The following is a 24,986-nucleotide window of genomic DNA, read 5'->3' on the forward strand; positions in this document are numbered from 1 at the left end:
CTGACCACTCGAGTAAACCTGCCTCCCCCCACGCTCTCAGACAGTACATTCCAGACCCTAACCACTCGCTGCTTGAAAAGGTTTCTCCTTATGTTGCCATTGCCTCCTTTGCCATTGTGCCCTTTGATTCTCAATCCTCCACCAATGGGAACAGTCTCTCTTTATCCATAACAAAAGCAGAAATTTCTGGAAAAGCTCAGCACGTCAGCTTACCACGATCTGAAGTCCCCACCTGCTTCAAGAAAACCACCATCATCCCGGTGCCAAAGAAACGTGCAGCTTCATTCAATGTCTACCACCTGGTGGCTGTGACCTCTATAATTATGAAGTGCTTCGAGAGGTTAGTCATGGCTCACATCAACTCCAGCCTACCACACTGCCTTGATCCTTTGTAATTCACCTACCATCGCAACAGGTCCACAGCAGGCACCATCTCCCTGGCCCTAAATTCATCCCTGGAACATCTGGATAACAGGGATACCTACGTCAGGTTCCTATTTTTTAAGTACAGTTCTGACTTCAACACCATAATTCTAAACAAACACATCTCAAAACTCTGGGACCTTGGTCACTGCTCGCCCCTCTGTAGCTGAATTTTCAACTTCCTGACCCACAGACTGCAATCAGTAAGGAAAGGTGACAGCACCTCCTCCATTGTAATCCTCAAAACCAGTGCCCCAAAAGGCTGCGTACTCAGCCCCCTACTATACTCCTTATACACACACGACTGTGTGGCCAAATTCCACCCCAACTCCATTGACAAGTTTGCTGATGACACCACAGTTGTAGGTTGGATCTCAGACAATGATGAGATGGAAGTCAGGAAAGAGCTTGAGTGCTTAGCGGCATGGTGTAAAGACAGCAATCTCTCCATCAACATCAGCAAAACGAGACTTCCCAAAGCGGAGGGGAGGGCATGCCCCAGTCTGCATCACTGGTGCTGAGGGGGAGATGGTCGAGAACTGCAAGATCCTGGGAGTGATGATCACCAACAAACTGTCCTGATCCACCCACGTCAATGCGATGGTCAAGAAAGCATAACAACATTTCTACTTCCTCAGAAGGCTAAGGAAATTTGGCATGTCCACAAGGAATCTTACCAATTTTTCTGGATGCACCATAGAAAGCATCCAATGTGGATGCATCACTATGTGGTATGGCAAGTGCTATCCCCAAGATTGTAAGAAGCTACAGAGAGCCATAAACACAGCCCAGCCTGCCACGCAAACCTGCCTCCCATCCATTGACTCTGTCTATACTTCCCACTGACTCGGGAAAGCAGCCAACATAATCAAAGACCCCTTCCACCCTGGTTATACTCTCTTCCACCCTCTTCTGTAGGGCAGAAGATATAAAAGCTGAAATATACCTATGAACAGATTCAAGAACAGCTTGTTCCCCGCTGTTATCAGACTTTTGAACAGACCTCTCAAATATTAATTCTGATCTCTCTATCTCTCTCTGCACCTTCTCTGTGGCTGTAACACTTTATTCTCCACTCTGTTCTGCTACCCTGATGCACTTTGTACGTTCTGCCTGTAGAACATGCAAAACAACACTCTTCACTGTATCTCGGTACATGTGACAACAATAAATCAATCAAGTCAGGCAGCATCTGTGGAGAGAAACAGATTTAACGATTGAAGTCCAGTGACCCTTCTTCAGAACTGATTGTCGCTGGAAAAAGGTTGATATGTGTGCTGATGATGGGGTGGGGGTGAGGGGAGTAAATGATAAGTGGACGGAGCTCAGAGAGAGAGAAAACAGCAGTTGGGCAGACAAAGGAATGGTTAACGGTGAGTTGGGAAGAAGGAAAAGCTGCTAATCAGGACCATCACTGGGTGAGAGATAGTAGGAACTGCAGATGCTGGAGAATCCGAGACAACAAGGTGCAGGGCTGGATGAACACAGCAGGCCAAGCAGCATCATAGGAGCAGAGAGGCTGACGTTTCGGGCCTAGACCCTTAACCCTTTTTTCTGATGAAGGGTCTAGGCCCGAAACATCAGCCTCTCTGCTTCTATGATGCTGCTTGGCCTGCTGTGTTCATCCAGCCCTGCACCTTGTCATCACTGGGTGAAATGGGTTTGATTCTGAAAGCAGCCCATGTCATGATATGGCCTGGGTTCTGGAGTAAAGGACACAGAAGGAGGTGTTCAGACTCTAAAATTATTGAATTTGATTTGCGTCCTGAAGGCTGCAGGGTCCCCAAGTGGAAAATGAGGTGTTGTTCCTCCAGCCTGCACTGAGCCTCACTGGAACACTGCAGCAAGCCTGAGACAGAGATGTTGGCCAGGGAACAGGATGGTGTATTGAAGTGGCAGACGACAGGAAGCTCAGGGTCATTTTTGCGGGCAGAACGTAGGTATTCTGAAAAGTGATTGCCCAGTCTGCACTTTGTTTCCCCAATGTAGAGGAGACCACATCGCTAGCCGTGAATACACTGGACTAGATTGAGTGAAGTGAAGGTAAATCACTGTTTTCACCTGGAAGGTATGTCTGGGGCCTTGAATAGTGAGGAGGGAGGAAGTAAATGGGCAGGTGCCGTGGACCTATTGGGAAGAGATGTTGAGCATGGAGGAGAAGAGGACCAGGGTCCTGGAGGAAACGGCCCCTGTGGAAGGGAGGTGTCTGGTGGTGGCATCCTGCTGGAGGTGGCAAAAATGGTAGTTAATGATCCTTTAAATGTGCATTCTGCTGGCGTGGAAAGTGAGGACTGAGGGACCCTCTTGCTGTTTCAGGAGGGAGGGAAGAGGTGGGTCAGGGCCGAAATGCAGGTGATGGGTCATTCATGGCTGACAGCCCTGTCTAGCTACGGTGCTGGGGAATCTGTCCAGTCTGTTTAAATCTCCTCTGAACCTTCTGTTTCCCAAGAAGAGCCATCCAACTTCTTCAATCTCTGATGACATTCCTCGTCTGTGGAACCTTTCTCATGAACTTTTTTACGTTCTCTTTAGACTTCTGCCTCCTCACTAAAGTACGGCATCCAAAACTGGACACAATACAGCTGAACCTGTGTTTTATGCAGGTTTAATCCAACTTTGTCACTATTGTGCTCTTGTTATATTGTGTCATCTTGTCTGTAAAGAGTGAGAAACTAATCAGCCAGGAGCCAACTTTTATGTGTAAGTGTTAGAGTGGGGCCATATTCATGGCTGTACTGGAGCGTCAGATTTTTTGCTAATGGGAGGTTGCTAAGGTTTTAGAGTAGATTTGTAGCTCGGGTTGTGGTTGGTTGGCTCGTCAAGCCGGTTTGTTGTTTTTCCGCAGACGTTTCATTACCCTGCCGGGTAACATCATCAGTGTAGCCTCCATGAAGCGCTGTTGTGTTTTCCCGCCTGGTATTTGAACGCTGGAGTCCGTTGAGCTGAACTTCCTCACTTCCAGTTTTCCTTCGCAGTGGAGTGTATACGGGGTCGAGCTCTACGTGTTTATTGATGGCTTTCTTCGTGGAGTACCAGGCTTCCAGGAATTCCCGTCCTTGTCTCTGCTTTGCCTGTCCCAGGATCTTGGTGTTGTCCCAATCGAATTGGTGGTTCTCCTTATCCATGTGGATAAAGATGAGTGAGTATTGGGCGGTTGGCCCAGTCTCCTAGCCAGCAGCATAACGTAGAATTACAGAAAGAGCTGTAAGCTTTCCAAATTTAATGTGATGTTTGACATCCTGTGAACTAAAAGGCAATTGGGACACACAACATGATGGCAAGAGTGAGTAAAGCTGAAACATTAGAAATTAATTTCATGCTGATATTGGCTGAATAGACTCATGTCCATGCCAGAGAGAGTAACATAAGCTGAGTGCATGGTGCGAAAATGAAAATGGAATGGGGTCTGGTACAGCAATAAATGCACCGTGACAGCTCACAATGAAATGGGACTCTGCTGATGGAGGAACTTTCAAGAAGTTGAGCCAAAGTGCAGATTCATCCAGTAGTGAAGAGAGGGGCAACTCTATCCTTCCATGGGCGGGCAATAAAGGACCAAATTCATTTAGCAGCTAGTGGCCTTAACTGGACTGAACCATTTGAAAGATTCAGCATCAACCTCCAGCCAAGATCGAATCACCAGATCCACTTTGAGTGTGAACTTCAATGCCTCAGCCAGGAGCTAGGGGAGACTAGTGATAACTTGGTAACAAAACTGAAAAGCACAGCAATTGTGTCAGGCAGTGGGTCAATGGTAATGTCATTGGGCTGGTAATGCAGAACAGCAGATTAATGTTCTGGGGATCTGTGAATCTCACCATGGCAGGTGGTGAATTTAAGTTCAACATCTGGAATAAAGAATAGCCTAATGGTAACCTTGTAACCACTGTTGGTTCACTAATGTCCTTTGGGAAGGGATATTTGCCACCATCACCTATACTTACCCTACATGTGACTCCAGACCCACAATTAGAAATAAAGTATTCAGATGTTGGAAATCTGAAATAAAAATAGCAAGTGCCAGAGAAACCAAGCAGTTCTGGCAGTGTGTCAAGAGAGAAATAGAATTAATGTTGCATGTCCAGTGTAATGTTAGCTTTTTATGCTGTAGAAAAATTAAGAGTGAAGGAGCAAGTGGAGCCGATGGGAAAGGTGCCCCAGAGCAAAACAAAGGGAGTGCTAATGGTGTTGGAAAAAGTGTTAATGGTAGGTGTTAGTTGCAGTTTGCCCAACTGTCGAAAAAAAAACCCATGCAAACAAGGGGGCTGACACATTAAGGAGGATGATAACCATTTCATGGTTGCTATTAAACTAATTTTAATTCTTGATTTATTTATTAAATTTACATAACACTACCTACTTGAGTGGGATTTGAACCCACATTTCCAGGGTTTGAATCTCGAGTTGACCAATGCAGTGGTGATACCCTAGGCTTCTTTCCGTGCAAGTTTACCTCAGAAGAACTGCTCTGAAACTGAACAATGTCACACTAACAACACACAGGGGAAGTAAGATTGCACACCCAGCAACAACCCAGGTCAGAAAGACACTGAAAGGCAAAGATGTTAGCTGTACATTCTCCATCACTGAAACTATCCTGCGGTTGAGCAGTTGTGAAGATTATCTCAATGAAATGTGAGATTAAGGTGACAATAAAAACAAACAATAAGAGAACAGGATTACTCATTTATGCACCTTAAACTTTACTCCCCTCTTTAAAACATAGCTTCCCACCACCACACACATACACAGACACACACTCAAAAACATAGATTTACAAAAATAAAACCCAAATATTGAGCAGAGAGACATAAAAATAATAACCAGAGCAACACATTTCTGTCCAAAATCGCAAAATTGGAAGGATTGGTCCACTCCCCTTGCCTGTTCTTCGATGATACCTCAATGCTATTCACACAATGATGATCAGTCTTTAGTTCATTCATTGCTTGGTTAGACCCAGGGTCTTTCTTTCCATGTGAAGTCCACTCACGGAGGCAATGGCCTAATTGGTATTATTACTGGACTCTTGATCCAATGACCTAGGTAAAGGACTGGGACCTGAGTTTGAATCCTGCCATGGCAGATGGTAGAATTTGAATTCAATAAAAATCTGGAATGAAGAGTTTAATGATGGCCATTAAATCATTGTTGATTGCTGAAGAAAAACCCTATTGGTCACTAATGTCCTTTAGGGAAGGAAACTGCATCCTTGCCTGGCCTACATGTGACTCCAGACCCACAGCAATGTGGTTGACTCAAACTGTCCTCTGGAAAATTAGGAATGTGCAATAAATGCTAGCCTAGCCAGCAAAGACCTTATCCTGTAAATTAATTTTAAAAATTCACATTGTTTCAACTGCAGCAATTATCTTTACTGTTCTTCAAAATCAGCAAACAGCGTTTTCTGTCCTTTTTAAAGCATTTTTCACATTTTCGGTTCATAGACCAAAATAAAACAATGGGGTCTTGTACCCTGTATATATACAGGTGTTTCTCTGCCTCTGTCAGGGACTCACACTCACTCACAGGAGTGAACTCTTCAATAGGAGAACCCTTGAAAATGTAAAGCTGCACTCGAGCAGCCGGTAAAAGAAATGTTATAAGAGAACGGTTGCTGATAGTGGGGCCTGTGGTGCGCGTGTGGAATGAACTTCCTGAGGAAGTGGTAGATGTGGGTACAGTTACAATGTTTAAAAGACATTTGGATGGATGTGGGCCAGAAGCAGACAGGTGCGACTAATTGAGTTTGGGATCACGTTCAGCATGGACTGGTTGGAGCGAAAGGTCTGTTTCGGTGGTGTATCAGTCTATGCTGAGTACAAGGATGGAGGTTATTTTCTTAGAAACAAATTCGGAGTGGAGTAGGCCACTCAACCCTTGATGATAGAATGCTCTTACTGGAAATGTGAACGAGGCAGATTCAATTAGGGCATCCAAGAGGGGCATTGGATGGTTATTTGGATGGAAATGTGTGCAGGGATGTGTGGGGGAAAAGGAAAGAGATTGGAACAAGGGGATAGAACTGATGCAGGCATGATGGGCTGATTGGCCTCCTCCTCTGCTGTAACAAATCTGGTGATCTCAGGGAGCTCCACCATTCAATAAGGTCACAACTGATTGTAACCTCGCTTCCACCACTTGCTCTGGAAACTCGATTGAGTCCAAAACTGGAGGTCAAAGGTTTGACGTAGGAGGGGAAAGATTCAAAAAAGACCTGAGGGGCAGCTTTTTCCTGCAGAGGGTGGTGCGTGTATGGAACGAGCTGCCAGAGGAAGTGGTGGAGGCTGGTACTATTACAACATTTAAAAGGTATCTGGATGGATAAATGAATAGGAAAGGTTTGGACGACTATGGGCCAAATGCTGGCAAACAGGACTAGGTCAGACTGGGATGTCTGATCAGCACGGACAAGTTGAACTGCAGGGTCTGTTTCAGTGTTTTACGGTTCTATAAAAGGCTATCGTGATGCAGCAGTAATGTCCATACCTCTTTTGGAAGTGTTGTTACTATCATCAGAGAGGAAATACAACAGCCATTCTTTCCATCACAAGATTCCTCAAATAAAGAAATAAATATTTTTCTATCTTTGTGCAAAGGACTGTTCACATTCCATGTGCCTTTCTGTGAAACTGCCTCCTGATCTCACCCCCGAATGGCCCTGCTCTGGTTTTGAGGTTACACCTGATCCGTCACTAAAGGGAATTCCAATGTCATTTTAAACAGGCTGATCAAATCGCCATCAACCTTCCAAACTCACGGAAATACGATGTTTATACAGCCAGTGCTCAGAATTTGTGCCTTGTAGCTCCCGCTGTCATTCTTTTGAACCTTTATTCTGAAAGTCATAATCCCGTCAAAAACTTGGGTGGATTAAGATTTGTCTGATTTATTCCTGCAGGGTGAATGGTCGCCGTCATCCCCTCTTGGACTGGAGCAGCTACAGAGGGAATGTGTGCGCAAAGGAGATGGAGAGAGAGCCAGACAGCTGACAGAGAAGTAGAGGTTTGACCTCCTGGGACATTTCACCTTTGAGCCGGCAGCTCCTGTCACTAACAGCACTGAAAGGGCCAGTCAAAAGAAACTGATTTGCAGAAAAAGATATCAAATCGAGTGAGGGGAGGCACACTCTTTTACATTCCTCCAGTTTCCCTACCAGCTCAGATACTGTGAATTATTATCCTCCAACGAGGCAATAAGTTGCTTATTATATTTCACAATGCCCCTGGTATTTGCGAGGCAGCTTCTGAAAAACACCAGAAAAACGAAGCTGAGCTGACAGTGCAGAAAGACGTGTGGACAGACGGAAGGATTACACTCAGCAGACACTTCAGGTTAGAGAGCGGGAGAGACTGCCAGAGATAGTAGGAACTGCAGATGCTGGAGAATCCGAGACAACAAGGTGCAGGGCTGGATGAACACAGCAGGCCAAGCAGCATCATAGGAGCAGAAAGGCTGACGTTTCGGGCCTAGACCCTTCATCAGAAAAGGAGAGACTGCCAGACTGAATGCCAGATAGGTAACCCAACAATGAAGGTGTGCTAAACCAACACATACTTCCACCAACACTGACCTGCAAGTCTTCTGGATACATTGGTTCCTGTTCAACTGTTCCTTGAGGGATGTTGGAACATAAGGCACCTTTCAATAAATACAAAGGAAAGGTTGAAAAAAGTATGTTTTGAGTGACAGGTTTACCCCTCGGTGTCAAATCTCCAATGCAGTCCCCACCAACAGACGAGAGGAAGCTGTGCCCAGTCTGCTTGCAGAGAAAAAGAATAGTTCTGTCAGATAATCCGTAGGACCTTCCTTCCCGTTCTGTATTTTGTCCATTCTAGCCCGTTTAACGCTCCGACCTGAGCAACAACTGGAAGGCAGTGAATGGCCTCATTGGAAACAGGATGCCAATGAAGGGCACCTTTTGCCATGTGCTAGACCTTGAACTCCAGCCGCGAAAGAGTTGCATTTGTAGAGCAATTTCAGGACATCATGGAGAACTTGATTAGCCAATGAATCACTTTTGAAGTGTCATCACTGTTGTAACATATAGAAACCTGGCTGCCAATTTGCACACAGCAAGATCCCACAAATAGCAATACGATATTGACCAGATAATCTGTTTTTTTAAGTGATATTGGTCGAGGGATAGGTATTGACTGGGACAACTCCCTTGCTCTATAAAGTAGTGGCCATGGAACCTGTCGCGCCCATCTGAGAGAGTCTGACTTGTGGGTCCCTCATTTACAAAACTGCGCCTCCCTCTGGCATCTTGCTGGGATTGTCAGCTCTGATTTTTCTTTATTGTATCCAGGACCAGGAGTGGGATTTGAACCCTGAATCTTTCATTCATCTCCGCAGCCAGAGTGTTACCATTGAGGCACCGGCCAAGATCCGGGTGGGATGTAGGCTTGGGAAGGAGAGCCCATTCCAAAAGTGGAAAAGTGCCCCTTCCAGACTATGAGCACAGTTTGCGCCAATGGTGGCACCATGGTGAACCAGTGCTATGCCCAGTGGAGTCGGGAGAACAGCTCAGAGGACAGCACTCGGCCAGAGGTCTTTGAGGAAGATGGTGGGCAGCCACGTAGGTTGACCACTCTGGAGAAACTGTCACAGGAGATGGTGCATGATGAGCGGGCAGTCAAGGAGCTGATGCTGGGGAAGCGGATCGGGTTCTACCGTGTGCGAGGCGAGATCGGCAGTGGAAACTTCTCTCAGGTCAAGCTTGGCGTCCACTTGCTCACGAGAGGTAACGAGAGCCCCCAGGACCAGGCTGGTCTGTATTGACGATGTGGCCAGCTGCTCGCTGCTGATTGCTGTTCAGCAAAGTAATGATGCCAGCTTGCGCCTAGCCTCTTCAATGCGGTCAAAATCATCCCAAGGAATTTCAGACAAACGCTAGCAAATAGCAAAATAAAACAAAGGACTGCGGATGCTGGAAATCTGAAAGGAAAATGGAAATTGCTGGAGAAACTCAGTGGGTCTGGCAGCATCTGTGGAGACAGAAACAGAGTTAACATTTCGAGTCCAGTGAACCTTCATCAGAACTGTTCTGGGGTTCTGCTTCTGTTAAAACATTAATCCTGTTTCTCTGTCCACGATGCTGCCATACCTGCTGTGTTTCTCCAGCACTCTCTGTTTATCCCCTCAGCAGTTTGACAGTGAGACAGACAGGGCAATATTAACACAGAAGGAAAGTCAAAGTGGAAAGTTTTGGTGGGCGTTGTAAAGCCCGGGGAGAGCGAGAGAGAGCGCCTGGGATTTGGGGGGCTGAAAGACAGGGGAGCATCTGTCTCCCTTGTACAGCTTGCTCACTGTCCTTCCATTTTCACTCTCCCCCATCCTCAACCCCCCATCCCCACTAACCCCATCCTCACTCTCCCTTCATCTTCACTCCCTGATCCACATTACTCCCATTCTCACTACCCCCCGTCCTCACTCCCCTCCCCATCCCCAGTACCCCCATCTCCACAGTCTCCCCGTCCTCACTGTCCCTTCATCTTCACTCCCCCATCATTCTCACTCTCCCCCATCCTCACTCTCCCCCATCCCCAGTACCACCTATCCTCACTCCTCCTCCTCACTCTCCCCCATCCTCATCCCCACTAATGCTATCCTCAATCTTCCTTCATCTTCACTCCTCCATCCTCATTACTCCATTCTCACTCTCCCTCATCCTCACTCTCCCCCATCCCCAGTACCGCCCATCCTCACTCCCCCCTCTCCTCACCCCCCATCCCCACTAACCCCATCCTCACTCTCCCTTCATCTTCAGTCCCCCATCCTCATTACTCCCATTCTCACTCTCCCCCATCCTCACTCCTGCCCAATCCTCACTGCCCCCATCCTCACTATCCTTTCATCTTCACTCCCCCGTCCTCATTACTCACATTCTCACCCCTCCCCACCTTCCTCACTCCCCCCATCCCCAGTACCCCCATCTCCACAGTCTCCTCATCCTCACTCTCCCCCATCCTCACTCCTATCCAATCCTCACTGCCCCCATCCTCACTCACCCCATCCTCACAAACGCCATCCTCACTCCCCCATCTTCACTTCTCCCCCATCCTTACTCTCCCCATCCTCACTACTCCTGTCTACACTCCCCCTAATTGTGTGGCCATGCACATGGTATCATTGAAATTTGACTGGATGTTGCTGCTGGAATCATACACATTTGAAGTCTAAGGCAGACACTGCCTTTAATTCAACTTTCATCTTTAGGGGTGATTATGCTCCTGCAAAGCATCTCACTAAATTATTTTGGGTGAGACCAATTAATCCAAATTAAACAAATTAATCAGGAAGTAACCCTTTAAAGGGGAACTGAAATAAAAGAAATCCCAGAAATGACATTCATACAAAATTGGAATTGAAATTTAGTTTTAGGGAGTTGTTCGAATCCCATGCAGCAGTCTCTCTTAAGGAGTACTCTAGGTATTGAATTAAACAAGCCCCTTCACCTATGTATCTCAACGATATCACTAATATGCCATTGATATCAACGTGTGCTTTTACCTGAGGGTCCTTGTAGAGGGAATAGGTGGTGTGACCCGGTTTCTTTCTCACATTTAGAGAAAGTCGCCATCAAGATATTGGACAAGACAAAACTGGGGCAGAAGACCCAGCGCCTGCTGTCACGGGAGATCTCCAGCATGGAGCGCCTGCACCACCCCAACATCATCAGGCTGTACGAAGTGATTGAGACTCTGTCCAAGCTTCACCTGGTCATGGAGTATGCTGGTGGGGGCGAGCTGTTCACCAAAATCAGTACCGAAGGCAGGCTCTCAGAGGAGGACAGCAAGGTGGTCTTTGCACAGATTGTCTCAGCAGTTAAACACATGGTAAGCGCTCATAATGTAACAGCCAGCTGGAAAGCTATAGCCTAGGAGAGGCTAGTCAGCTCACTGTCCCTCAACTCAGTATTTGGAAGAGATACCTGATTGGTCCTACAATCTCTGCTCTGGTCCTGTAGTCCTTTGTTTTTAAAGTAGTGGTATTGTCACTGGACTCATCATTTCGAACCACAGGTTAATGTTCTGGGCATGTGGGTTTGAATCCCACCAAGGCAGAGGGTGTCACCTGAGTTGAATTAAAACAAAAATCTGGAATAAAAGTCACCAACCGTGGTGACCATTGCCGATTGTTGTTAAAAAGACTCTTCAGGTTCGCTAATGCCGTTTAGGGAAGGAAATCTGCCATCCCTACCTGGTCTGGTCTGTTTGTAACTCCAGACCCACAGTAATGTGGTTGACTCTGACTTCCAGCTGGGCAATTAATGCTGGCCTTTCCAGTGACGCCCCTATCCCATGAACAAACAAAAACAAATGATATGAAGTTTGAATATTACATTCACAAATTAGGATCTTCAATCTGAGCAAAGGAAGCGATGAGGGTATGAGCAGCAAGTTGACTAAAGTGCTGGGGAAATATACTAAAATATTGATTGATTGACAGACAATGGTTAATATTTTAAAAATTACTACAAGGTCTACAACAGACATACATTCCTGTAGGGCCAGACACCCAAATAGAAAGGTCAATTAACTGGGATTAATAAAATAAATTAAAGATTGCATTAGATGAAACGAAGTGGCTGCTAAGAATGTGAGATATAGCCTGATGATTGGGAACAAGTTAAGACCCAGCAGAGGAGGTCAAAAAAACTGATGAGGGATGAAGAGGAGAATATAAATATAAGCAGGCGAAGAATATAAAAGTGGACTGTAAAAAGTTTCTAAGTGGAGGTGCCAGTGTTGGACTGGGGTGGACAAAGTCAGAAATCGCACGACACCAGGTTACAATCCAACAGGTTTATTTGAAATCAAGATTTCAAATAAATCTATTGGACTATAAGCTGGTGTTGTGTGACTTCTGTCAAAGAGAAAAGTTTAGCAAGAATAAAGGTAGGCCTGTTTTAGAGGGGACCAGAAAATTTATAGTGAAGAGAAGGGAACTGCGGGAGAAACTAAACAATTACTTTGCATCTGTCTTCCAGTAAGAGGAAGCAGACAATCTGCCAGAAAATCAAGCTCACCAAGGGACGATGTAACTGAAGAGCTAAAAGAAATCAGTCTTGGTAAAGAGGTAGTATTCGGGTTGATATATCTCCTGAACCAGCCGAGCTTCATCCCAGAGTGTTGGAGGAAGTAAGAATTGAGAGAGTGGATGCATTAGTGGTTATCTTTTGTAATTGTATAGAATATAGAAAGTAACCTACAGACTAGAAGGTGGGAAACGTAACTCCACTAGTCAAGAAGGGAGGAAGAGGGAGAGCAGAGAATTACAGATCTGTTAACTAGATGTCAGTGTTAGCCAGTATTAGGGAAAAGTGTTGGAATCTATAATACGTGCTAGTTAGGCCTCAACTGTGTGCAGTTCTGGTCAGCACATTATGGGAGGGATATGATTGTACTAGTGACATTGCAGAGGAGACTTACCAGAATGTTGCCTGTGTTGGAGGGTCTGAGCTATGAGGAAAGATTGGACAGACTAAGGTTGCTTTCCTTGGAGCAGTGAAGGCTGAGAGGGAACCAAACAGAGGTGAATAAGGTTATGTGGGGCATAGATAGAGTATATAGGAAAGGTTTTTCCCATTAGTAGAGGGGTCAATAACCAGTGGATATGGATCTAAGGTAACAGGTAGAAGGCTAAGAGGAGAATTGAGGCCTGATGAGAGTTGGAAGCTCACTGCCTGAAAGGGTGGTTGAGTCAGAAAGGCTTGGAACATTTAAGCAGCATTCAGATATTCACTTGCATTGCCATTGCCTCCAATGCTTTGGGTGAAAAACTGGAAAATGGGATAAGTGTAGTCAGATCTTTGTTGACCAGCACAGACACAATAGGCTGAGTGATTTCCTGTGCTTTAAATGTCTGTGGGTCAAATTATGTGATAATTGGGCATTTAGAGATGAATGGCAACATTGTGCAAAGTCAATGTGGGTTTATGAAAAGGAAATCCTGTTTCGTAAACTTGTTGGAGTTTTTTGAGCTTGCATCATGGATGGATGTGTATTTAATTTTCAGGCGGCTTTTGAAGAAGTCCCCCACAAGAGGTTAATAAGTAAAATTAACGCAGATGAGATGTGGGGTGAATGCACTGGTATGGATTGAGGGTTGGTTACTAAACAAAAGGCAGAAAGTAGGAATAAACACATCATATTCAGGATGATAGGCAGGGAGGTATGGCAATTTTCAGTGCGAGATTCACAACTGTTCATAATCTATATCAATGGTTTGGATGTGAGGACCAATTGTATCATTTCCAACACAACAACAACAACAACAAAGTTGCTGGAAAAGCTCAGCAGGTCTGGCAGTATCTGTGAAGGAAAAAACAGAGTTAACGTTTCGGGTCTGGTGACCCTTCCTCAGAACTGATGGTGGCTGGGAAACATCAGTTTATATGCAGAAAAAATGGGAGAGGTATAGGGTAGGGAGTAAACGATAGTATAGACCCTAAAGAGAAAGAACAGCAGTTGGACAGACAAAGAGTTGATAACGTTGTTGTATCATTTCCAAACTTGCTGATGACACAGCATAGAATGCAACGAAGGGGAACAAAGAAAATGATAAGGAAAGGGAAAATAGAATAAGAATACATAAGACTATGGAAAAAGAGAATAAACGATTCAGAGACATAAAGATGGACTGTAAAAGCTAACAATGTATGAAACAGAAAAGATCAATAAAGATAAATACAGGTATGGGTGGGAATGTAAATTGTGAGGAGGTTGCAAAGAGGTTTCAAGAGAACTTGGTCAAGCTAAGTGAATGGGCAGTTGGAATAGAACACTGTCATTCCCACACTGGGACTAGTACACTGGAGATCAAGACCTTTTATTCCCAGAATCATCACAAAAGAAGATTTTATAAAAGTAGCAAGATTCCCTAATTTACCTCTTTTAGACTCAGATTCACAGAAAACACAGATTGAGTTCATGTAGTAACAAGAATGATCATTTGTTACAAATACATATATCTCACTACAAATAAACAATTACTAACGATTGACATATAACCCTGTTCATTCAATCCCCTTATAAAAATCTATATATACATAGACACAGACAGACACAAAAACATTGGTGTTATGGGAGAAGGAAAGATAGGGAAGGCAGTTGAATGGCTGTTCAGCTCCTTGGGAGCCAATTGAAAACACAGAAAAATAAGACTTTATAATCTGAATAAGTATGAAGTTATTCACTTGGGTACAAAAATCAAAGAGCAGAATATTTCTTAAGTAATGAGAAGTTGGGAAATGTAAATGTCCAAAGGGATCTGAGTGTCCTTTTTCACAGCTTAGCATGCAGGTGCAGCAGGCAATTAGGAAGCCAAAAGTTAAATTGGCCTTTGTTGCAACAGGATATGAGTTGAGTTTGTCTTACTGCAGTTAAACGGGGCCTTAGTGAGACCACACCTGGAGGACTGAGTGCAGTTTTCATCTCCTTATCAAAAGAAGAATAAATTTGACAGAGAGGAAGTGCAATGCAAGTTCATCAGATTCACGCCTGGAATGTTGTATTGTCCTAGGAGGACAGTTTGAGGAAATTGGGTCTGTAGAGCGATAGTACTGAAGACTTATGCTTCAGAACTTGCTGCCTCCCTAGCCAAGTTGTTCCAGTACAGTTACAACACTGGCATCTACCAGACAGTGTGGGAAACTGCCCAGGTATGTCCTGTACACGAAAAGTAGAACAAATTCAGCCTGGCCAACTACTGTCCCGTGATCTACTTTTGATCATCAGTAAAGTGATGGAAAGTGTCATCAGAGATAGTTGGAACTGCAGATGCTGGAGAATCTGAGATAACAAGGTGTAGAGCTGGATGAACACAGCAGGCCAAGCAGCATCGTAGGAGCAGGAAAGCTGCCTAAGAAGAGGCTTCGCAGTGGGGTTAAAATTGTATCAGAGATAGTAGGAACTACATGCTATCAAGCAGCACCTGCTCAGCAATAACCTGCTCAGGGATGCCCAGTCACTGGGTTCTGCCAGGACCACTCAACTCATGACCTCATTACAACCTTGGTTCAAACATGGACAAAAGAGCTGAATTCCATAGGTGAGGTCAGAGTGACAGCCCTTGACATCTGTGTGGCATCAAGGAGCCCAATCAAAACTGGAATCAGTGGGAATTGGGGAAACTCTCTGTTGGTTAGAGTCATGCCTGGCACATAGGAAAATGGTTGTGGTTGTGGTTGCTGGAGGTCAGTCATATCAGCTCCAGAACTTCTCTGGAGTTCCTCAGGGTAGTGTCCTCGGCCCAACCATCCTCAGCTGCTTCATCAATGACCTTCCCTCCATCATAAGGTCAGAAGTGGGGATGTTTACTGATGATTATACAATGTTCAGCACCATTCACAACTCCTCCGAACTGAAGCAGTCCATATCCAAGTGCAGCAAGAACTGGACAATATCCAGGCTTGGGCTGCAGAGTGGCAAGTAACATTCATGCCACACAAATGCCATGCAATAACTATTTCCAATAAAAGACAATCTAACCAACACCCCTTGACATTCAATGGTGTTACCATCACTGAATGCCCACGATCAACATCCTGGGGGTCACCATTGACCAGAAACATTTTATGTAAAATCATCAGTCAACACGAGGCTTGTGGGCAGAACCTGCCACTGGTGAGATGGCAGGGCAGGTAAGGGGTTGGCACTGGAGGGATGTCTGCCCTTTCCTTGCCATCTCCAAAACTGAATTCTGGGAGGGATGGCCTATGGATGGCCTTCCCATCCCATCACCAAATAAAGCCCTGAACTGGTCAATTACTGACCCGCCAAAGGCCTCGTCCCTGACCCACCGTCTTGAGCTACAGTTACCTGGGCAGGATCCTGCAACTAGTGTGGGCAGGACCAGCCCAGGGGATGGGGGAAGGTAGGTCTCTCGATTCAGACTCCTCTGAGCAAAACTGAGGAGCTTAATCCAGGCAGGAGAGCCTCCCCCGCCATGAACCCTATCCAAACACGCACCCTCCCGACACATGCGCGCGCACACACACACAGACAAAACACACACAACACTTCAAGCAACCTTTCATCTCAAATTTATGATCAGTTGGAGAATCAAGGGTTACAGGGAAAAGCTGGAAAGTGTATGTGAGGAAGGTTGGATCAGCCATGATCCTTTGAGTGGTGGTGCAGGTTTGAAGGACTGAATGGTCTATTCCTGTTCCTATTTCTTATGGTCTTAGCCTCCACTTCCTCCCTTTCCCACCCAGCAACCCCTGCCCTCTAGGTGCTGATTATCCACCTGGGGGTCAGGGGTGAGACGATGGGGAATCCTGGAGCAATTACAGCTTGGTGTTGCTGGGTTCCGGAGATTCCTAAATGGGATAAGATCTGAAGGAACAAAAACAGAAAGTTCTGGAGAAACTCAGCAAGTCTGGCAGCATCTACGGAGAGAGAAGCAGAGTTAACATTTCGAGTCCATTAACACTTCATCAGAACTGATCCAAGGGTTTTTAGATGAAGAAAAAGCCACAGGTTTCTCTCCAAGAAACCTCCTCAGTTTCAGAGTGAGTCTTAATATAGGGAAACTGTGCCCAGTGACCCTGGGATGAGGAGATTCTGATGACTTTTGGGTGAGGCATACAGGCTGTGAAGGGATAGGGATTTAAGTAAAACCAGTATTCCTGACCCCTTTCCAGTCAGCAGTAATATCCCAGATTAGTCATCTTATGATGTGCTATTGCTCAGAAATGTGTGCAGCAAGATTCCACAAACAGCAGTGAGAGGGTCTTGTTTTTGTTGTCAGTTGAGGAACCTATACTGGCCAGGAGAGCAAGCAGATTCCTTCATGGCCTCTACACCCCCTATTCCCCCACCTGTTCTTCCAGTGTTCGCTGTGAGAGCCCCACACACACCTCGGCTCACAAAGCCTCGGTCTGAGCTCTCATCTGAAAAACATTCTCGCTACACAGCAGCAGACCTTGCAATGGCTCTGTCAGTCTTGTCCATCAGAGAGGGAAGTCTGCTATCCTTATCTGGTGTGGCCTACATGTGACTCCAGACACACAGCAACTTGGCTGACTCTTGAGGAGAAATTGTCTTATGAGCAATGGTTAAACGAGTTGGGACTCTACTCACTGGAATTTACAAGAATGACAGCTGATCTTATCGAACTAATTAGAATTCTTACGGGGCTTTTCAGGGTAAATGCTCAGAGGATATTTCCCCTCATGGGAGAGTCTAGGACCAGAGGGCGTAGCCTCCGAATAAAGGGCGGTGGGGGGTGCAATTTAACACTGAGATGAGGAGGAATTTCTTACCACAGAGAGTTGAGGGGGAAGAATCCTTGTGTATATTTAAGGCTGAGATAGATAGGTCCTTGATCAGAAGGGGAATCAAGGATTACAGGGAAAACAGGAAAGTGGACGTGAGGAATGCCAGATCACCCCGATCCTGTTGGTTGACAGAACAGGCGCGAGGGGCCGAATGACCTACTCCTCCTGTTCCTATTTCTTCTGGTCCTTTTAACTGCTCTGTGTCCGCGCTCCACAGATGCTGCCAGAGTTTGCTGCAGTTTCTCCAGCAGTTTCCGTGTTTTTTTTAATGTCAGACTTCCAGCATCCGCGGTGGTTTGGATTTATTTGACTGGTTGTGATTCCTGTCTCTCTCCCCCACCCCCCAACTCCTTGCTCTCGCAGCACGAGAACAACACGATTCACCGGGACCTGAAGGCGGAGAACGTTTTCTACGTGACCGGCAGCTTTGTGAAAGTGGGCGACTTCGGCTTCAGCACCACATGCCGGAGGGACCAGCTGCTCAGCACCTTCTGCGGTTCGCCCCCCTACGCCGCGCCGGAGCTCTTCCGGGACGAGAGTTACGTGGGGGTCTTTGTGGACATCTGGGCATTGGGGGTCCTGCTGTACTTCATGGTGGTGGGCACCATGCCCTTCCGGGCAGACACTGTGGCCAAGCTGAAGAAGTGCATCCTGGAGGGTGGGTACCAGTTGCCACAGCACCTGACCGAGCCGTGCCAGAGGCTGATCCGTGGTATCCTGAGACCGGCACCTACCGAGCGGCACACCGTGGCTCAGATTGCCCGCAGCGAGTGGCTGGGGGGTGTCCGGCTGGCGAAAGGCCACGAACCCTTCCGGCTGGACCCCTCCCACCTGGTCGGCTCTGCCGAGGCTCTGAGGGGGGACCAGGCCGAGGTGAAGCAGGCGTTGACCCGCCTGGGGGTGACAGACTCCCATATCCTGGACAACGTCGGCAAGGACTCACGCAGCCCCATCACGGGCACGTACCGCATCGTGCTGCACCGGGTGCAGAGGAGGAGAGCCCCCGACACCGTCCCGGCCCTCTCACGGCAACAGGCTGGAGCCAAGGAGCCGAGGAAAGACCCTAACAAACCCAATGGTGCGGCGCGGCAGACCTCCAAGTTGTGTTTGATTTTGTAAGACGAACCAGAAGGGGGCAGGTCTCACCAGTTTTCCCGAGAAGGAAACACGACCTTCTATTTTGTAACAAGCTGTAACTGTCTCATGCCGATAGATTGGCGCCCAATGGGCGTGTGTTTGTGTGTTAAATATACCACAGTTTCAGAGGTATCCAGAGGAAAGCTGATAGCTTGGACTGCAAGGTTGGATTTGGATCTAAGCACCTCAGTACCACAACAAACCACCAGCAAAAATTGCCCTCCACAACTGAATCTTTGTCGTTAGACCAAAGCTTCCATTTTTAAATTCTTGTCTTTGGGTTCACATTCCTCCACGGCCTTTCTGTGTTCCCACCTCTGTTCTGACAACCCTTCGAAATCTCAGGGTTCCTTCTGCGTCAGCTCCTTGTGTACTTCCACTCCATCCTCCCCAGAGCTCACACAATGTACAATCATACCTTCACTGAATGACCAAATAACTTTGTGAGGGCTGATTGGCCTCCTCAACCTGGTCCTGTGATCCTTGTGGGTCGATGTACTGTTCTGGCACTGAGCTCAACAGCTTCCCCTCGAAACGCCTCTCTCCCTTTCTGGCTCCCTCACTTCCCCTTTAGGCCTCTGCTTCCGAAACGATAGACTTCCCATTGAGGGACTGCAGCAAAGGTTCACTGGACTGATACGAGAGGTATTGTCCCATGGTTCACCTGGGCCTGTATTCACTAGAGTTTAGAAGGATGAGAGGGGATCTGCTTGAAATGTAAAATATTCTAACACGGCTGGATAGACTAGATGCAGGGATGGTGTTTCCCTCCATTGGGGAGTCTAGATCCAGGAGATACAGTGCCAGGATACAGCGTAGACAATTGTGGACCGAGATGATGAAAAATGTTTCAATTCAAAGTGAACCTGTGGAATTATCTACCACAGAAGGCTATAGAGGCAAAGTCACTAAATACATTCAAGAAAAAGACAGATATATTTTTAGATTTTGAGGCACCAAAAGATGTGGGGAGAAAGTGGGATTATGGCATTGAGATCATATTGAATGTTGGAGCAGGCTTGGAGGACTGAATGGCCTACTCCTGCTTTGAGTTTCTATATATGTTTCTACAACTAAACTCATCTGTAGACCAGCTGTCCTAAGATTCCCCCTTGTGTTCTGTCTGACAGGATTTGGATTTGGTGAAGTCCCATCGGTCGTTTTTCTCTTTGGAAGCTCATGTGTTGGGGAGGCGGGAGGCGGGAGGCGGGCGGCGGGGTGCGGGGAGTGTTCAGGGGTTTAAGTAACTGTTAAATGTTAAATGTTAAACCAAGGCAGCATTGGTTTAAGCTCTGATTCTTCGCCTCTGGGATCGGGTTTGAAATTTGGGAACAGGTCAGTCGGAGGAAATGGTGCAGCATGAGTTAAGTTTGTGTGCGTGTGTGTGTGTGTGTGTGGGGGGGGGGGGGTGGAGGTGGGGAGGAATCGAATTCTCAGTCATCAGGGAGCCACAAAATCCCCCTATTTCAACACAAAACTGGGAAGGACACACTGGTGTAGCAGAACGCAAATGGGGCTAAGGCTCAAGAATAGAGTTGTGGATAGGAAGCTGGCCTGTTCCACCACGAGAATTAAATCATGACCAATCTGAATTTAACTCCATTACCCCTTCATACCCTCACCCAATAAAAATCCTTCAACATGGACAGCTGCTCTTGCCGCATCCTGGAAAAAAGTTCTGAGGAACGGTCACCGACTCGAAATGTTAACTCTGTTTTTTCCTTCACAGATGCTGCCAGACCTGCTGAGCTTTTCCAGCAACTTCTGGTTTTGTTCCTGATTTACAGCATCCGCAGTTCTTTCGGTTTTTAAAAACCCTTCAATATCAGTCTTGAAAGCTCCAATTGGTCCACAGCATCAAAAGCTCTGGGCGCAGAGACAGCGTTCCAGATTTCCACTGGTCTTAGTGCAAGAACTTCCCGACATCACTGTTTGTCAACTCCTGCTCCTAATTATTTTGTCTTTTCTTTTCTCTCTATTTAAAGGGCAGTGATGGCCTGGTGTTATTGCTCAACTGTTAATTCAGGTGATGTTCTGGGACCCAGGTTCAAATCTCACCATGGCAGATGGTACAATGTGAATTCAATAAAAATCTGGAATTAAAAGTCTAATGATGACTATGAAACCATTGTCAACTGGTGGAAAATAATCCCATCTGGTTCACTAATGCCTGTTAAGGAAGAAAACTGCCATCCTTACCTGATCTGGCCTACATGTGACTCCAAACCCACTGGTTGTTAACTGCCATCTGGCCAATTAGGGATGGGTAATGAATGCTGGCACAGCCAGTAACACCACATCCTATGAATGAATGATTTTTAAAAAATGCAGAGATGCTATTACTCACTTCTGAACTTTCTTTTTAAACCAGCACCAAATCAACCATATTACTAATTAAAAGACAAATTATCAAGTATTACCCACCAGGAGCAGTGCATTCTTGTATTCTCAAGTAAATGACCCAGCTTTAATTTTCAGATTATGCCCCAATGTCTGGGACTCTGCCACAAGAGCAAACTGATCCTGACTACTCTATTCATCCCGTTAAGGATCTTCTGAGAGTGGGACTGAGCTACTTTGATTCCTTTCCCAGGTGACAGAGCTGGACTGTGTGTTTGGTCTGTTGCTTTATGTGGACACTGGGTGCCTGAATGAGAAACCTGTTCCACTCCCTGGCAATAACATTCCTCACTTTGACGCAGACAGAATTCATGAGTTGGAATGAGTTAACATCCCACAAACAGTCACACTGCCCTTCATAACCTACCTCCCTACCCAACCTGACCATGGACACCCCAGAACTTTACTCAACTTATCAACAGATAAATGTTACAAAGTTCATAACAACAGAACAGACTGCACAAAACTATTTACTTTGATTGTAACTCACTTACCATGACCTCAAAGCTGTCAGCATGATGAAATGTAGGTGAAAGGGCTGGCTAGATAGGAGTTTTATTTTAATATTCATTCTCAGGACAGAGACTTCAATGACGAGGCCAAAATTTATCACTTGTCTTGAGAATGCTTGACACATTCTGAGTCAATCATAGAACTAGTTCAGATGGCAATTAGACATTTCAGGACAATTATGGGATATAGGACAAAGGTCCCAGGTCAGTCCAAGGTTGACAAGTTTCTTTCTTTGGAGGGTTTTTAAAAATTCGTTTATTTGGGTGTTGCTGGCTGGGCCAGCATTTATCGCCTGTTCCTAGTTGCCTTTGTGAAGGTGGTGTTTAGCTGCATTCTTTAACTGCTCCAGTCCTTGATCTGCAGGTAGGCCCACAATACCATTAGGGGTGGAATTCCAGGATTTTGACCCAATGACAGTGAAGGAACGGTGATATATTTCCACGTCAGGATGGTGAGTGACGTGGAGGGGAATTTGGAGGAAATGGTGTTCCCATGTATCTGCTCTCTTTGTCCTTCAATGTTTGAGAGTTTGGAACGTGCTATCGAATACATCTGAGACTTTAATCATAAGAAAATTAACACAATCTTCAGCTGTCAACTGTTTTTAGTGTATTTTAACTGTAAAATGTTGCTCAAAATTAATTTTTGGGATGTGGGAGCCTCTGGCCAAGGCTGGCATACAGGCACAATCGCACTGCACTGAGGGAGGCCATTCAGCCTGATAAGTACGTGCTGGCTCTTTGAGAGCTCCTCAAAGCAGTCCCCGACCCTAGCTTTTTCACTCATAATGCTGCAGATCAATCCTCCTCAAGTATAGGTCCAATTGCCCTTTCACTGTGCCTATGGAATGTGATTTTGTTGTTCTTTCAGATAACATGTTTCAGATCTTAACTATTCTCCATGTGAAAAATCTTATTTCCTCTCCCGTTCTCCTGTGAAACGATTTAAGCCTGAGACTCTTGGTTACCAATCCATTTGTCTCTGCCATACGTCCTTCTGAATTTGGCTATTATCAGAGTCACATTTTTGTTGACAAGTTTTGCATCATCCGCAAACTTCAAATTGTGCTCCACATACTCAGGTCATTTGAAGGTGATGGTTGTATTACTGAGCATGAGAAGAACCTACAGCCCTCTTCACTCCAATCAGAGAAACATTATTCACTAAGGGTCTGTCTGCCATTGCTGTCTCTTTGATCCCATGTGCTTCAGTTTTCAGAATCAGCCTGTTATGTGGTGAACTGATGTCCTTAAAAAATCCATCTAAATGAGTTATTGTTATTTTCATCAGCATCCGTTCTATTATTTTATCAAAGAACTCAGTAAGAACAGTCACAATTAGCCTTCAGCAAATCTTTGTTGGGTGCCCTTTATTAATCCCTGCTTCTTGCAGCAAGAATTCATTTTGTCTTGATGGCAATCTCTAGTGGTTTTCCCATCACTGACGCTAAAGTAACTTTTGCAACCCAATTTACTCCTTACTTTTTTGAACTGTACAACAGTAGTCTCAGAGATCTAACAGCACAGAAAAAGGTCCTTTGGCCCATCAAGTCTGGTCAACAATCCTCCAGTTCAGTTCCCATATCCAAGGAGATTCTTCTTGAACAATTACAGTCTGTGATGACGGTACTTATCATGGTTGGAAAGGGAGACCCAGGATTTTGACCCACTGACAACTGAGGGACATAATCTAATTAATAGTCTGTGGGTGCTGGCCATTCTCGTGTTTCCTCATTGGCCTGGTGTTAAAACCTGGATCATTGACCCTGACCTTACCTTTGCTCAGTATTGTCAATGTAGTGATTTTTGGTTGGGAGTCAGCAGTCGGTGCTTTCTGAGGTTTTGCTCTTGCACTCGCACAATCCACAGGACCCTACAGCCAGTCGCTGAATTGATCTTCCCTGCCAGATAGAAGTCACCTGGGGAGTGGCTACACAATGGGGGTCAACAACCAAACACCCAACACACACACACTGATGGAAGTGAAAACATCAGAATCCTTTCCTCCCCCCACCCCATCCTTCACAGGTCTATTGTTCAGTCTTTCTGGATACTAGCACTATGATACCAGAAGGTTTACCTGCAACATATGGACTGCAGCGGTTCAAGAAGGCAGTTCACCATCACAGTCTAAGGGGCAATGAGGATAGGAAATAAATGCTGGCCCACCCAGAGACACCCACATCCCATAACAGAATTTTTTTAAGAAGATACTTGATAAGGCCACATCAAAGGACATTACAGAAAGTAAAAGCTCTTGATGTGTATCGGGGGTATAACATGTTGACATAGATAGAAGATTAACTGGCTAACAGGAAACAGAGTAGGCACAAAGGGTCATTTCTAAGTGGCAAGGTGTAAGACGTGGTCTGCCACACGGTTTGGATTTAAATAAATGACTTGTTTTGATTTATTATTGCCACATGTACTGAGATACAGTGGAAGGGTTGAAGGTATGGTGACTAAATTTGCTGATGACACAAAGGTAGGTAGGAAAGTGAGTTGTGAAGAGTGTAGAAGGAGCCTACGAAAGAATATAGATAGGTTAATGGACAAAAATCTGATAAATACAATGTGGGTTATTATGAAATTGTCCATTTTGGCAGGAAGAATAAAAGAGATATATATTATCTAAATGGACCGGGCTGTCCTTGTGCATGAAATTCAAAGAGCTATTATGAGCTTACAGCAAGAAATTAAGAAACCTAATGTAATGTTATAGTTTATTGCATGGGGGAATTTAATACAGAAGTAAGGTGGTTATGGTTCTACAGGGGCTGGGTGAGATCACAAATGGAATATTATGTCAAGTTTTGGTCTCCTTATTTAAGGAAAAGTGTAAACACATTGGAAGCATTTCACAGAAGGATTACTGGAATAATATGAGCAATAGCTCAGGAAAAGTTTAACATTCTAGACTTATATCCGTTGTGTTTAGTAGAGTAAGAGGCAACTTGATTGAAATATACAAGATCCTGATTGGGTTTGGAGACGGTACCTAATTCCTGACTCCTTTGGTGGTATGTGCCCTTGGTGGTCCCTCTCTTTCCTGTATATATTTTTTTAAAAATAACTATACGAAGGCCCAAGATGGAATAGATCATCAGCGTTAAAAGGAAATTTAAACTAGGATACTGAATCAAAGACACAAACATATTCAGTTAAATTTAAAGATAGTAAGAACTGCCGATGCTGGAATCAGAGATAACACATTGTAGAGCTGG

At 45.4% G+C, this 24,986-nt stretch overlaps 1 protein-coding gene across 1 annotated transcript; it reads left to right on the plus strand.

Annotated features, from left to right (window-relative positions):
* The first annotated feature begins 8,831 nt into the window (after window positions 1-8,831).
* On the plus strand, window positions 8,832-20,021 carry LOC109936530 (serine/threonine-protein kinase NIM1-like). The gene is made up of 3 exons (XM_048595099.1): window positions 8,832-9,169; window positions 10,996-11,264; window positions 18,077-20,021. The coding sequence occupies exons 1-3, from the start codon at window positions 8,881-8,883 to the stop codon at window positions 18,830-18,832; spliced, it is 1,314 nt and encodes a 437-aa protein (XP_048451056.1). The 5' UTR covers window positions 8,832-8,880; the 3' UTR covers window positions 18,833-20,021.
* Window positions 20,022-24,986: the final 4,965 nt, after the last annotated feature.

The sequence above is a fragment of the Rhincodon typus genome, chromosome 3 (assembly GCF_021869965.1).
Source record: "Rhincodon typus isolate 14 chromosome 3, sRhiTyp1.1, whole genome shotgun sequence".
NCBI lineage: Eukaryota > Metazoa > Chordata > Chondrichthyes > Orectolobiformes > Rhincodontidae > Rhincodon > Rhincodon typus.